The 15,621-nt window shown below is 40.1% G+C and overlaps 1 protein-coding gene and 1 long non-coding RNA gene across 2 annotated transcripts; one reads left to right on the top strand and one right to left on the bottom strand.

Annotated features, from left to right (window-relative positions):
• Positions 1 to 3,247: 3,247 nt before the first annotated feature.
• LOC113030627 (uncharacterized) lies at positions 3,248 to 6,692 on the top strand. The gene is made up of 3 exons (XR_003273615.2): positions 3,248 to 3,442; positions 4,593 to 4,723; positions 6,070 to 6,692. It is a non-coding gene; the product is annotated as an uncharacterized LOC113030627 (long non-coding RNA).
• Positions 6,693 to 8,220: 1,528 nt separating this feature from the next.
• LOC113030626 (heterogeneous nuclear ribonucleoprotein A/B-like) lies at positions 8,221 to 15,380 on the bottom strand. Its single transcript, XM_026182236.2, has 9 exons — positions 15,243 to 15,380; positions 13,542 to 13,732; positions 13,234 to 13,402; positions 12,874 to 13,032; positions 12,229 to 12,360; positions 11,754 to 11,859; positions 11,398 to 11,544; positions 9,874 to 9,964; positions 8,221 to 9,054 (listed from the first exon to the last, which is right to left on the bottom strand). The coding sequence occupies exons 2-8, from the start codon at positions 13,706 to 13,708 to the stop codon at positions 9,894 to 9,896; spliced, it is 951 nt and encodes a 316-aa protein (XP_026038021.1). The 5' UTR covers positions 13,709 to 13,732; positions 15,243 to 15,380; the 3' UTR covers positions 8,221 to 9,054; positions 9,874 to 9,893.
• Positions 15,381 to 15,621: the final 241 nt, after the last annotated feature.

The following is a 15,621-nucleotide window of genomic DNA, read 5'->3' as shown; positions in this document are numbered from 1 at the left end:
GTCTACTTTCTTTTTTCCCCCACACGCAGAAAATGAATGTGACATAAATCTCTGTACAATTGAATAAAATTGTACAAAGTCAAAGATAATACCAAGGTAGATGTAGATGAACAATAGACACAGTAAGGTCTGCAGAGCAACTACTTTGCTGTTCAATGACTGTTTTGCAGCATTGTCATTACCTTTCGCCTAGACTGATGGCCGCTCTGAGCCAGTGCAAACCCAGCAAACTGACCCTGATGGACTTCAATCATGGGTCTCTTCCATCCCACTCTGAACTTTGATTCTGCGAATATAATGAGTGGGGTACAAGGTTTCAGAGTGTGCAAATGCAGATTTCAGATGCCAGCAATCACTTCACTAAGTAGTTCGGAGCAGTTTCAACACCCTCTTTGTTCTCGACTTGTTCAACACCTGGAAACAGGCCAAGTGCATGCAGCAGAGGGAAAAGAATAAAAAGCTATGGGCTGTATGTTTAATGCCCAACATAAACAAGATGTTTCTTCTTTGTTTTAGTAGCCTTTTCTGAACTGTACAGACTTGTCAGCCTTGCTGCTTTCAAGTTTCTGAATTCCACCTTCACACTAGCACATGAGAGTTACCCAGCTGATCATGTGTACTTACAGTCACAACATACTAAATGATGAGACTGAAACAATACAACTTCAAATTTGTGGTAAACCTACAAACACTGTCTAAAATGGGGTTCACAACGTAAGGGAATAGTGAGAGTAAGATTGCTAAAGCAAAGAAGCGTTCAAATCCAAATCTGCCAAAGCAGCTATTGTGTGACAAGAAATAAATACAGCCTCTGTAGCAACCAGACATTAAAGATAATCAGAATTGTCTTTATTTGGACAAGTTTGTGCACACAAACAAAAAATCTAATTTCAGTTCCAGTTCAAAAAAAGAAAGGTTTTATTAAGAAAAGACAAATTGCAGAAAGTCTTAAGAAACTATATGTGCAAAACTAAGAAGTGCACTGTACATATGACCTGAATGATAGAGCAGTGGGTTATTTCACAGTGTTCATCAGAGAGACACCCTGAGGGAGGAAACCATCTCTGTGATGGCTGGTTTTAGTAAACAGTGCTCTGTAGCGCCTGCCTGAGGGCAGCAGGGTTAAATAGTTTATGTCTGGGATGTAAGGGCTCTGCAGAGATGTCTGTTTCCTAACCCTGAAAAGTACAGGTTCTGGATGGATGGAAGACCAGTGCCGGTGATTCTCTCTGTAGATCAGATTGTCCTTTGCAGAAATGCATTTCTTGTGCACCCTTGTAAAACATCCACAGGTTTTACTTGTTAGGCCATAACTGATTTGGTGGGACTTGGAAGACAGGCTGGTCCTTTAAACTATGTGGTACGACTCAGAAACAATAGACTAGTCTAAGCAGCCAATCCATGATAGAGCTACAAGCTACATGATGGCTGCAAAGCAAATGAAACATCAAAACGTCCATCTTCTTCCACCAGACTTTACATGGACATGTACTTAACAATATTTAACGATTTTGTTTTCATCATCAGATTTGATAATGCAGTCGGTGTAGTTTTGGCAAAGCTTTCACTTTGAAGGTTTGGTTGTAGCTAATCAGATTCCTCAAGTCCTTAAAGTCTGGTGGTTTTCCTGCTGTCCTGGTGACAGCCTGCCCAGATTACCATTTTGTCAATTCTTGATGTCAGTCAACTGTCACGAGTCCTTTATTCTGCAGTCTATCTTGTCCTTGATCTGCAGTTCTAATCTAATCTGAACCTGCAGCAGGTGTTGCCAGTTTGCTGAGCTCATCAAAGCAGCAGAGCAGAACAAGGACCACTATCAGCTGCAGTCCAACATGATGGATTCAAGTCACAAAACATATAGTATTATTTAGTTTTTTCAAAACAAACGCAAAAAAAAAAAAAAAATGTCTGAGATCAAATCCGACTCTCTGAGAAACACTGCTGTCTGGGATGTTAGCAAAACTGGCACAACTCACTCAAAATCAAGATAAGAGACAAGAGGCAATCGAAAAGCATGTCTCATGCGGGCACAGATGCTCTGGGCCAAGCCAGACTGGCGCAAGAACGGGTTTTACAAAATGCCGTTGCTCAACAGAAACCAACATCCTGATTTCCAGCCGTCCTGCTACCGTGTTCACTCTGGCATGTTGTTATGTTGCATTAGTGCAAACAGAGAAGAAGACAGAAGTCCTGCACACTGAGATTAAAGTTCAGCCACCGTCACATAATGCTGACTTTTCTTTTTCTTTTTAATCAGCAATGCCAAACAGTCTTTCCAAGGTTGCTGAGTTAAGCAGAAGTCAAATCCTCAAGCATCTTTGGTTATAATTTTCAAACAGGCAATCTGTTGTGAAAGAAATGTAACATGCCTCTAAAGATGCTCTCTGTGAACGGTTCTTTATGGCTTTCACTGGCAACCAGTGTAAACAGCCTCTGCTCAACGAGGAGAAATAAAAACTTCTATGTTTAAAAACCGCAAAGCATATAAGATGTTCCCAGTTACTAAAGCCGTCTGCACTTCCAGTGGTACAGAGTAAAAGAATATCTGCACTTTTCTCAACTCCATCTTAGGTTTTTAGATTCTTTCTGCCAATCACATGTTGTGCTACTCTGAAAACCTTATTTCCAGTCACAGCAGGCAGCTCTTTTCAAACTGTGTCCTCCTTCCCAGCAGACAGAAAGTTTTAGCAAACAGCTTGTGAATTATGGATTTTGAATTCTGACGCTAATGCTATATTGAATGTAAATAAGGTGAGAAATATTAATTTTACATAATCTGAACTAAGTTATGGTGCTGAGTGGACTAATCTGACTGGTGAAAATAAGAAAGCACTCCAAGTATTTAATGTGCTTACACATCCTATTAAGTGGTTATATGCTTATGACATCTGTTTTTTGGGACATAGCCTAAAGAGCATTTGTTTTTGTTTTTACGAGTTGCCAACAGACCTACTTTCACTTTTACTATTTGCAACACTGAGCTGCAGTGTGACAGGGCTACGTGGTTTTGTGCATTGCTGTGCTAAAAATACAGATACGTGCAGGTTTAGCACCTGAGCAAGGACACGACGTAACCTTGAGTCCTGGTTTTCAGATCATTTTCTGCAACTTTCAGGTTTTAATGTAGAATGCAAACTGTGTGTTTATTAGTTTTTGTTTTTTCAGGGCTGTTCTTTTGCACAGTCAATATGTATGTATGTAAACACCTCACGAAACTGTTTATAGTGCCACATTTCCTCTTATTTAAATTCTGTTAGTGGTAGTTGAGCTGCAGAGAGGAGGAGAGAACGAGTGGGAGTCAGCGAGAGAGAGAGAGAGAGAGAGAGAGAGAGAGAGAGAGGTGAAAAAGCGTTCAGATCGAGATTACGCAGAAGTGGATCAGTCAGTCCTGAGAAGACGAAGAAGAGCACAGAGAAAAATGAGGATCTTCGACTGAAATCTGGTATAACTTGAACCCACACCCACGTCATAGTTTGCATTAGTGTGCTTCTATGATAACTACATAACTGTCGATAATCTAAATATTTAAAGATGAATTATCACCTTTAAAGCAGCATGCTTTTGTACAGGTCTGGCTAGAGCTGATCATCATCATGCATTTCTTGTAGTCTGAGTTTCATTAATGTGGTTAAAAAAAAATACTCAGCGTTAAAGTTGAATTTGACTTTTGCATTATTAATATTAATTTCCCAGATTTTCTATTGAAATTTTATATTTTTCTCATGATTAATAATAACCTTGCTGTATGATTTTCACACTGTGTTTACGTCAAAAGTGAGGCTGAAAAAAATGGCACAGTCTGGACTGAAACAGTCTACTTAACAGCATGTTTTTATTTTAAGTTTCTTTACGGCTGGAAAAATCAAGTGTCTTTACATAAATGTACCTAAATATATTTGTTGTCTACGGTGAGTCAAATACTGAAAACCTCTGAAGTAATTTATTACTTTTGGCTGCATAATTCAGTCTTACTGAAAAATTCCAATGTCTTATCCAATGTTTGATATCAACTCAACTTTGATTGAGTTGCATACATGTATTGAATAATAAACAAATATACCGAGGCTTACAGGATTGCAAACACAGACCAATGTTGCAGGTTAGTTGGTCTGAAGGGAACATTTGAGTCCAAAACTTTTAAAGTGTTTTTTCTTTGCGACCACTGTGAATGAATTTTAAGGATTATATTGACTAAAAAGCGTAAAGCAGAAGAAAAATAACCCCTGAATTAACTGCAAAGTAAAAACTGCAAAGTACAGAGAACCTCTGCTTTCAGTGACAGTGCAGATCCAGCCAGTGTCCATAGGTCGCTTAGCAGAGAGTCCGGAGGTGACACTGTCAGTGTGGAGTTAGCTATTATTGCCAATATTGACAGAACTGTGGTGATGCTCCCAAAGTGACAGCATGTGCTTGTTGATCATTATACCATATATCATTTAATATTATATTTGATTATGACATTAAATATCTACTGAAGGTACAGGAATTTGTATCAGTCGTGCTTAAAAAGTGGTTCTTTGCTGGCATCAAGCCTTAAATCTTGTTTTCAGTTAATCTTTAAGTTCTATTATTTTGTTTTTTTTTCTTCCAAGACTTTTTCCACCAGAGGTCCTGGGGGTCCATCTTTTAGCTTGCACACCCTGTACCCTCCTCCGCCTGGGCGGTGTGGCTGCTGTCAGCATCTCCAGGGCAGATCCATCCAGCTTCAGTAGCCTCCAGTAAGGTGAGCTTCACAACTTCAAGTAAAGTTCCCCACATTCTAGGAAAGGCTGCTTCAATGTGCCATTGTTATTGTCATGGTCTCACTTGCAGCTGCTCTTACAGACGTCTGCCTCCACCTCTTGGAGAATTAATGAAAACAAACTGCTTCAGCAGCAGCTGCATTAAAGCTATAAGATGCACCCTAGATAAGAGCCAGACAAGTTCAGATAAAAACATGTTTAACTGGGTCGAGTTGGCAGACAGAGATGCTCTGAGCCATGCTAGTTTGGTACAAGAACCGTTTTTTAAAATGTGCTTGCTCAGCAGACACTAACATGAAATCGTGTTCACAGCAGATAAACCTGCTGAACTCCAAAAGTAAAGACCAGGGACCAAATATCAGTGCAATCAGTGCAAACAGCAAGGAAGGAAGAAGCCCTGGACACAATCCAGGTTACAGACCAGCCACTGTCAATGTAACACTGGCTTTTCTTTATCAGCAATACAAAACTGTATTGTCCAAGGTGACCGAGTTCAGCAGCAAACCAGAGCTTTTACCCCACATAATATCTGCTCAACAGGGGGAAAGGGAACCATATGGCTTTTAAGTTCGAGCACCACAATGCATTTGACATGTTTCTAACTACAAATGTTCTTTTTGATTGAAGAGAAATTTCAGCTAAGATTCATCTGAATGCTGCACAAGTAGAAAAGTTGTGCTACCACCAGCACCCTTTTTTTTTACCTCCAGATTAATACCTACATCCCTTTTGTGATGTTAAAGTGAGACGGAGTAAAAAGTATCTGCAGTTTCCTTCAGCACCAACAAAGATTCTTTCAGCCAATCACTTTGAAAATATTTGTCTAATCACAGCTTTAGTTTAGTTTTTATTAGTTTAGTTTTCCAAGTTCACAAAATTGCTTCAGTTTGTTTTTAATGTTTTTCAAGTCCAGTTTTTATTTTTATTTAAGTTTACTGAAATGTTTTTTCACATCTAGTTTTAGTTTACTTTTAGTTAATTACAAAAACCTTACTGGACACTTAATGACAGTGTTATAAAATAGCTTGTGAATTGTGGAGTGTCAGATTTCTGACACTATTGCTAATATTTGGACATATCTATATTGGACGTAAATAGAGGTGATAAATATGACTTTTGTTGTTTAATGTGGGGTTTTTTTTTTGTCTTTTTCAGTCTCCCATGTGTTCACTCCATAATTTATCATGCAGTGTGAACATAATTCAAAGAAAGTTACGAATAAACTGAAAGAATGCTGAAGTCACTCTTGGCTGAGAGTCAGTGTTTATGTCTTTGTGGAAGAGGCTACTCATAATGTTTTGGTGCATCTATACCTTCTGTATTACAGCAACAGAGGTGGCGACTTGTAACAACAGAAGGATGGTAGGCAGCAGTAAGCCAGCACCTTCTGACCGGGACACTAAGTCGGCCGTGCCCGGGCCGCCGCTGTCGTACTGCTCCGAGATGCTGCACAGCCAGGCTGACTCCTTCCTCATGGCAGCCCGACTCATCCGCAGAGGATGGCCCAATGAAGGGACCAAAACAAACAGGCAGCTTTCACAATCTGATGGTTCAGCACGTCAACCCATTTTCACCAGTTCAGAGGGGCATAAGACTCTAGTCAGGGTTAGGATTTGCCGTAAGGACCCCATGAGAAGTTGGACTCTTGATATGAGCAGTGGGGAGACATCCCTGGATGGAAAGACAGGCTTTGAAAAAGATGATAAAGCCAAAGAGACATCGGAAGGTGCAGCCTCACCAAACAGACCAGAAGAAAGACAGACAGGTGTAGTCTATGTTTGGAAGTCTAGTTGTCGCATCACATGCAGACAGACCAGAAGATTCAAGGCCCCGGTGCTACCAGCCATTGCTGAAGTCGAAGTTTAAAAGAAGACCTGTAATTGAATCTACAGGTGTATGAAGTACAGGGTTAATGGTGATTGTAAACTTGAATTAAAAAGTGCTAAAGTACCTGTGAGTTTGTTTTCGCTTCATATAAGTAATTTCATTTGCCATCAGTTCAGGAGTCTTACAGATGAAAACCTTTGTTTTTGTTCTTCATTCAACTGGAATTATCCACAATCAAGATGCTCTTAAAACACCAGAGTAATTCTAAAATGGACTTTCCACTGTTGACAGTGTCTGCAAAAGTTACACGACTATACATCTCGCAAAATCTGAACACTGAAGACAAAATCGACCAGAAAAGGATTTTTCTTTAAAATAAACTATAATAATTCATAAGTACATCAGCTCCCTAACTGGCAACTCCCGATATACCAGCAGACTAGTGAAACAGAAGGTTAGCTAATAATCTCTGGTGATTTAAGCTACATTAGCTAATGTTTTGAACGCCATTTAGAGAACAAAGATAATTCCAGAAAATAAACTAAGATACGGTGTTATTAACACTATTAATTAGTTGTTTTTAAGGGTGCTCTGATGAAAGGGTCTAAACTCGCCTGTGACTGAGAAACACGCTATGGTGTGAGCTGAGTTTAACAGCAGCGCCATCTAGTGGCTTTTAGTGGAAACAGCAACTTCATTAACAACACTTCCCAAAAGGATAGGATTTGATTTTAGTAAACTGTGCTTATTTTACTGTTTCATTTTAGGTATTTAAGCAAAGATGAGAAAAATAAAGTCGATAGCTCTGGGTGTTGCCCAGCTGTCTCCAATAAAAATGTGGTTATTATTCTAACTACAATTATTACCTGCAAGACGCTCATTATGGCTCATTTTTTTTCCAGGTATAACAAAGAATGAACACGGGAAAAACAAACAGACAAAATATACCAGCTTTGGGGGGGAAGGGAGTTATCAGCTGAAGTGCAAAAAGCACCACCCTGCCTTTGCCATCGTTGTTTAGTTGTAGCTCAAGGAAGACGTCATTTTACCGTAGTGTACTTGCACTCTAGTCTCTTCATTCAGGCTTCAAAGAGAACGTCAGGTATTACTTTTCTTACCTGGAGTCCACAAAACATGGCAGTTTTTCCTTCAACTTCAGCCACATCTGAGCGATCATTGGGACAGGCCTGATTTTTTTTTTTTTTTAAAAACGCATTTATTTTGTTTGCGCACAGCCACATTTCAGTTCAAAGCCCCAACACCAAACTACAGAGACAACTGCAGAAACGCAAGGTGCATCCTTCATCATCATCACAGAATGCCACCTAATGCACCAAGCATCAATAGTGATGAATTAATTTAAAAAAAAAAAAAGTAACGCATGAAGCATCTACGTGCACATAATGGTGCGGACAGAGGTCCAGGTGACATCCAGGGAACACAGACGTTTGGATTTGGGATTCCCTGGAATTGGCATGCTGAGGTCAAACTGGGATCAATCACAAATGACTGAAAAATAAAAACCGCAGGGGCTCAATTGTAGTTCAGTAGGAAACTTCCTTTTCCTTTTTGGACAGTTTCTATTGAAACAGTTTTATCTAATGACTTGGACCATTAACAGTAACATTAAGAATTAAAAATACAAAGATCATTACAAACCAGAATGTTTATTACTAATAAATGCCAGAGACACTGGCTGAGACGACGACACTGGCCCTCAAGTCCGTCAAGAAAAGAAGAAAAAGAAAAAAAGACATTTAACTTCAGAAACGGTCATTTCTAAAACCAACGGCGTATGAAGAACACGATCTAAAGTGACAAAACATTTCCCCTCCCAGCACATCCCACACACCCCGCAGGCTTCCAGATGTTGGGTTCAAACAGCCTGGAACAGTCTTTTAACCTGTGTTTTACAACTGATGAAATCTGGCAAGTTAAAAATCCTTCTTAGGTACACTGGAATCCATGTAAGGAGGGACAAAGAGGAAAGAAAGGGGGGGAGGGGGGAAAAAAGAATTCCATAATCAACATTATCCTTGACATTTGAACTTTAATCCTAAACCCACTCAATGTTTCATATTCCTCCCCAAAACCTGGAAGCATCAGAACAAAATTTACTGAAAACTGTATTTATTTGTCAAAAAAGCTCCTTTACAGCGCCAAGATTTTCAACCTGTAAAGCCATCAAACATGTAAAATACAACCCTTACAATACAATAGAATCAAAACAGGTACCAAAAAGTACAGTAAAAATTACACTTCCGGTGGAAATGTGGAAGGGGACGAGGAAACAAAACAAAAACAAAAACACGAGGGAAAAATAAAAACTAAAACTGATAGGGTTTAAAAAACAAAAACAAAAAAAGAAAAGAAAAAAGTTACATTTCTGGTGTTTTCTGTACAAATGGTCTTCTGTCATAAAAGAGGTCGAGTCTGGCCCAGTGTGTGTCCGTCCAGCCGTCGGTCTCACTGGATCACTGGAGTCCTGAGGGGTGAAACACATTAATGACACAGCTGGAACAAACCATTCAAAGTCTAATCTTTTCAAAGGGAAATTAAACTTTTAAAAAGACAGCTTTCTATGAGTATTTTAACTTGAAAACTTCAATCTGTTCTCCACTTACAGCAGCTATTAGTAGCTCAGTGCCAAGTGAAACATCTAAGTGCTCTCTATTTCACTTTCAACAGCAGAGATGCTCCTGGCAGCCAATTTACTCAAGTTAGATTCTGACCCAAACAGATGCAGGAACTAACACGAGCATGAGGCTACAGGAGGACGTCCACATGTTCGCCAGTTTACTATGATCAAATACTCAGCTGAGACACAGCGCCAACTGTAAATGTGTCCTCCAGGTGTTCAAATGGAGTTGCATTAAAAAGAAACCAAAAATAAAAACAAAAGAGCAACTAGTCATCAGTTATGTCTGCAGGCATCTGTGTCCAGCAGTAAAACAATCCTGAACAATGATATTTATGCTAACTGCAGTCAGTCAGCAGCAGGTGGCTGCCTAACAGCTAACATTTTGGGGACCTGTGTTCTATTATTAAAACACAATATTTAATCCAACTGCCTGGCATTTCTGGTGACGATTGGAAAGGAATGTTTTCCCATTTGGTGAAAGCCAGGACTGACCCCACAGCTATGTTTGGGACAATGACAGGTCAAATCAAAGGGGAACTCATGCGAACTTGAAATTACAACAGCAAGGTGTGAGTGGGGGTCTAATAAGTCTATCCACTGTTTAAACTGGAATACGTAGCACTAGGACACAGTCGCACATGTTGCGTTGTAGCAATGTCATACCTTGCACTGCCAAGTGACCATCAGTATGGCTTGTAGTTGGCCTGGTGTCCCCCCCGCCTTGGGGTTTTTCCATAGCTGGCATTGCCCTGGTCTGTGAAGGAGACGCAGTATTAAAGCAAGAGCTCAACATCTGACAGATGATGTTTGAGTGTTAAGTAAAGAGCAGGACAGGAACCCAGTTCTCCGGCTCCCCAAACTACACTCTAGAGGCTTGAGAAGAAAACATGGCACTCAATGATGTCTTAAACACTAAAGATGGGTGGCAGGAACGAGGCAAACTCCAAGAGTCAAACCAGGAAACGCGAGCCAGATGTGTTTTGGCAAATTTTAGGTTGTTAACCCTTTAGAGCCGGTCGGAGCGGGCACGCTCTGTTTTGCGTAACTATTTTTAAATCCCGGTAGCTCTGCAACCACTTAAGCTAGCGCAATAATTTGTTTTGCATATGAAACCGGAGGAGTTGTACTTACATCTTATGCCATCATCTTGTCCTCGGTCACAGTTTCCTCCCACATATAGCTTTACAAAAACTGCATAAAAAGCACTTGCAGCAACAAAAACATAATATTCCAGAAACACGCTTTGCCGATCAGCTGTTCATAACACTTCCTATGTTGGAATATACGTCAGCACGAACTTTTGCATGTCCGCCATTGCCCGAAACCGGAAGCGACGTCATTTTCGTGGGTTTTTTTTTTTTTACCATCAGGGCCACAGGGCCTATACTGTTTTTAAAAGTTATCTTTGACTTTATGACTTTCTGTGTCGTTTCTGGGATGCTTAGGACTCAAATTGCACTGCTGGAAATAGTTTATTTTGATGCATATGCTGCTTTTTTGCAAATTTGCAGTATAATATTTATTTTCGTTTTTCCTGCAGTGTATAAAAATTGGTGTATTTCAAAAATAAAACTATGAAGACACTCAAAATAAATTTCCTGTGGTGGGAAACTATTTTGTGCAACTTTTTTGTATTTACAGTTTTGAGGGATAAACCTCTTAAATTTCTCTAACTAGAAATATGTTAAAAAAGCAAAAACGATTTTCAATTTTTTTGTAGTTTATTGCACTTTTTTGCAATTTATGTAATTACTATGCACTTAATGCAGACATATTATTAAAATCTGGGCTATAATTGTTGTATTGATGTATAGCAACTTGAAATGCTCCCAAAAATGGCTCCACTGCATGTAAAAATATAATATAAGCTCTGGCGGACTTGGTTCTATGGTAGGTCTTAAAGGGTTAATGCAGCACCAACTTTATGCATCTATAGGAATATAACTGAGGGAAAAATGAACATCTTAAACGTTATGTTAGCAAGTTTATCAGAGCAAGTGGAACAGCTCAAAGGTCTAGAAGTACTGGCATGGCTACATCAAGCAGTTTACTCTTGTACTGTGGCTGTAGTGGGGGCGGGGTAAGGGGAAACAATCACAATCAGTACTGACGCGTACACCTCAGGTTTGGGCTTCGATGTGTTAACTGTTACTCCAAGTTACAACTCGTCTGCATGTTTGCACTTACTGTAATCGTATCCAGGACCATATCCGTAGTAACCAGAAGAGTAGTCATAGTTGCTGTAGTTGCCATATCCACCATAGCCATAGCCTTGGTTGCCATATCCTTGGTTCCAGTAGTTTCCATAGCCCTGGTTCCAGCCCTGGCTCTGACCTGAAACACAAAGTGCACATGAGTTTGGTCTAAACTTCAATATCATCCAACTCGAGAAGTACACGAGAAGTTCCAAATTACATATTAATACCCATTACCACTAAAACGTGCTGTCAACAGTGACCTAGCCTCTTAGCATTTACCCGATCATACAGATTCAAAACAAACAAGAAAATCCAGAAAGGAAGAGGGTGATCATCGTCATTTACCTCCACGGCCCCTGCCTCCTCGGCCTCCTCCATAGCCACCTCCACGCACTGTTCCGTACTGCTGCTGCTGGTACACCTCCTTTGGCTGAGCAATTTTCAGCTCACACTAAAAGAGATATACATACTGAAAAATCCATTCTCTCCTTTATGTGGCCTTTAAAACAAAACTAACGTTAAAACCGCCTTGCGATATTTATAAAAAACATTTGCAATTAAAGAGTGACCCACTTCCCATGTGTATACAGAGAAAACTCAAAGTTGTAAATTTCAAAAACATCTCAAGCATTAACTCAGGGTTTAACTACTGACTTGGTCAAACATCAGTTTGCAACAAGTTAATCTGTAGTGGCTTAATCTTTGTCACTCTTCACCAAAACAGATCACAGGTGAGGCTGCACTGTCCACCAGGTAGCTGATTAGAAGAATTTAAGCTGATTTCCAGCTGTACATCAGCACTTCTGGAATAACTGCTTACCCGGCCACCCTGGATGTTGTGGTATTTCTTCTCCAGACACTTCTTTACGCTGGTTTCCTCTTTGTATGTGATGAAGATGAATCCCCTCCTTTTCTTTGATTTGGGGTCAATTGGGAGCTCAATGGTTTCGATCTGAAAAAAAGGGAGGATTGGAGAAAAGATTTTGATCAGAAACAACAAATACGGTGCATGTAGTATGACAGTCTCAGGAGTAAATTATCTCTGCTTTAAAAATGTCGGCCACATCATTTAGTCAAACTTCAAACACACAAACAAGTGCCAGAATATCTCAGTTATTATTTATCCTTAACAGGATGACTTCCTCAAATTAATCTACAACTTTGTTGTTTACTGGCCAGTGGTGATGTACATGTGGTTAATTTATGGCTTGGACCAGTTTAGCTGGTAAGAACAGGATTAAAACTGTAAATAATGTGTTGAATTGCATGAGTGTACAAAGTTGGGCAAGTCAGTGGCTCTCAAACATATCCACGGAGTTTGTACAGGAGAATAAAAATGATACTGCCATCTACCCAAGTTTAACTCTGGAAACACTTAACCAAGAAGACTCAACATACAAGAGAGATGCAGTGGTTGCTGCATTCTAACCGCAGATATTTAAAATACATTTTATTTGAAACCAACCTCTCCAAAGGCGCCGAAGTATTCCCTGATGGTTTCCTCAGTTGCTTCTGGGTTCAAACCCCCAACAAAGATCTTCTTGACAGGATCCTTCTTCATAGCCATCGCCCTCTTAGGGTCGATATTGCGTCCATCCAGTCTGTGTTCCTTCTGCTCGAGTACCTGTGGATACAGATATATTACCATTAACAGACAATAACAGCACAGAGATTAGAGTCATCATCACAGAGATGACTAATAATGCAGACAAGGCAGTGTGGCTGATTAGCATATGATTCATTTATATTACTAAGAACCGTTCTCCCATAAAAGCTTCTGGAGCCCGTTCGGGATGAAATTATGCTCAGTTACGAGGGGAGTCACCTTATCCACGCTGGCAGAGTCTTTGAAGAGAACGAAACCAAAGCCTCGGGATCGGCCAGTGTTTGAGTCCATCTTGATGGTGCAGTCTGACACCTCACCGAACTTACTGAAGTAATCCTTCAGGTCCTTTTTACTCGTATCCCAGCTGAGGCCGCCCACGAACATTTTCCTGTAAAATTACATGTAGACATTGCTAACATTTCTTCATTTACAAGGTTTCACAGTTTATTTTCCCAAGGCTCATCATGCCAGCACGAGATCCTCGCACACATCACATGTGGCCAACCACAGTCCAACCAGACACTCACCCAGCATCCTCCTCTCCTTTGCTAGCGTCGATCTTTCCGCCATCTGTGTTGTTGTCCTGCTCCTCGTCCCCGGCCATCTGCTCCAGCTCAGCTCCATTCTGCTCCTCCTCTCCCTCGTTGCCGTTCTGCTCTGATGTCTCCATGAGCAGGTTGTCAGCGTCTGCCATTCTGACGGTGGGATCTTCAAATGACTGAGATGGGACAGGACAAAGTTTGAGAGATTGGAGAAGTAGGTAGCAGACTACATTAAACCAACATTTATCAATTCACGCACAACACTAACTGGAAGCGGTATTGTTTTCTTTACGTTTTTGATGCTTTATAAATACTCTTCAACAAGGACAAGAAACATTTTGTTCATATCACTACCTGATCCCATCTTTGCTCTCACTTGCTAATTTGTTCAAATAAGACTGATTAAAATTCAGCCACACTTATGCTGACTTTAAGTCGCTCTCACATTGGTTTTAAACTCACTCATACTTAAATGTACATTACATACACTTATGCTGACTTTAAGTCGCTCTCACATTGGTTCTGCAACAGGCAGAACTTCTAAAATGCTGTTGATTTATTTACCAAAAGGATCCTCTCTGCAAAGTTTAACCAAAACAAAAAACGAGGCAGCACTTCCCATCTGAAAATACTGACGTTTAAACTACAGAATGGCTTTTACTAGCGTATAATAAATGTATGGTTTTAGTCCTATATTATTAGTTGATCTTCTGTGATCAACTAATAGTGTGTAGTATTTTAAACATTTGTTACTTTACATCTTAATTTCTAGTGATTTTTAGGATCCTACATTTTAAAATGTATAGTTTTAAAGGTCCTTTGTTAAAATAGTTAAACATAACCAATAGCATCATAACAAAACAACAGAATAGGCACATGGCTTTAAAAACACCCGGGATAAAAACTAATTAACTCTAAACAGATACACACAAAGAGTGTACTCATTTAAATTCAAGTAGCAATAGAAACTATTTTTTCCCAGAGTTTGGAAATTACTGTATAAGGAGAGCCGAAACACGGCCTAAAGATATTTCTATTCGTCCCTATTTTCAGAGAATATTGAGCATAAATCGGAATGCTAATAAAGAGCCGCATACATAATGCTAACTGAATGCTAATTTTAAGTTAAAGCGTTAGTCCGATCATTGCAATGGCGCCATATATCGGCAGGTTATTTATTATTTACACACCACCGACCATCATCAGTAATAAGACAGTTACACGCAGTTGTGCGTGCACCAGTGACCCCACAGCCGCGGTTGAAAGGAAAGAAAGAGCGTGAGTCTTCCATGTTGTCCAAACGTTTAAGCGGACCGCGCTTTGCTCCGTTACCGCTCGGGGAAGACAGCAGGCCCGGCTATCAGATGGGCAACCAACCAAACACAAAAACCGTTTAGATGATATAAAGTGCACTTAAAAACTGCCATTATGCACAACGGATGAGAATCATCAAGAGACCAAGAGACTCATAGCGTGCAAAAGCCGCGCTAACGCACATTAGCACGCTGCAGCTAACGAACTAGCCATGCTTACAGGCTAACAAGAAAACACCGCACACGAACAAAATGGTCGCCGCAGAAGAATCACGATGGAAATAAGCACGATATAAACCGGAACTCCTACAGTTTCTATTTACTACTCTTATATTTGCTATTACCCAAAATAACAATAAAAACGTGTTCTTACTTTGACTGAAAATACCGGGGACGCCGAGTGGCTGTTCAAAATGGACACGCTCCAAATTCGCCGCTAACTCGTGGCAACATATATATGACCGGATGTGACCAAGAAACAACCACGTCGTAATGTCGACATGCGTGATTGGACGAAAGCGACCCTTTTGAAGTTAAAGGCGTTGGATCATTGGTTGACTGTTCGCCCGCTGTGACAAAAGCCACATTCAGTAGCCAAACGTCCTTCCTGCTTCCTGTGTTCTGCTTTCTTTTTAGAGTGGCGTCTCAAAAGAAACGTTTTAAACATGCTAGGCTTAAAAGCGTGAATAATACTAATGTGTGTTTCCGTAGCTTCATTTTAGTCGGCTACAAATAGCTTTAAAAGTGAAACC

This window comes from Astatotilapia calliptera, chromosome 10, assembly GCF_964374335.1.
Source record: "Astatotilapia calliptera chromosome 10, fAstCal68.1, whole genome shotgun sequence".
Classification (NCBI taxonomy): Eukaryota; Metazoa; Chordata; class Actinopteri; order Cichliformes; family Cichlidae; genus Astatotilapia; species Astatotilapia calliptera.
This window is presented reverse-complemented; position numbering and strand designations above follow the sequence as displayed.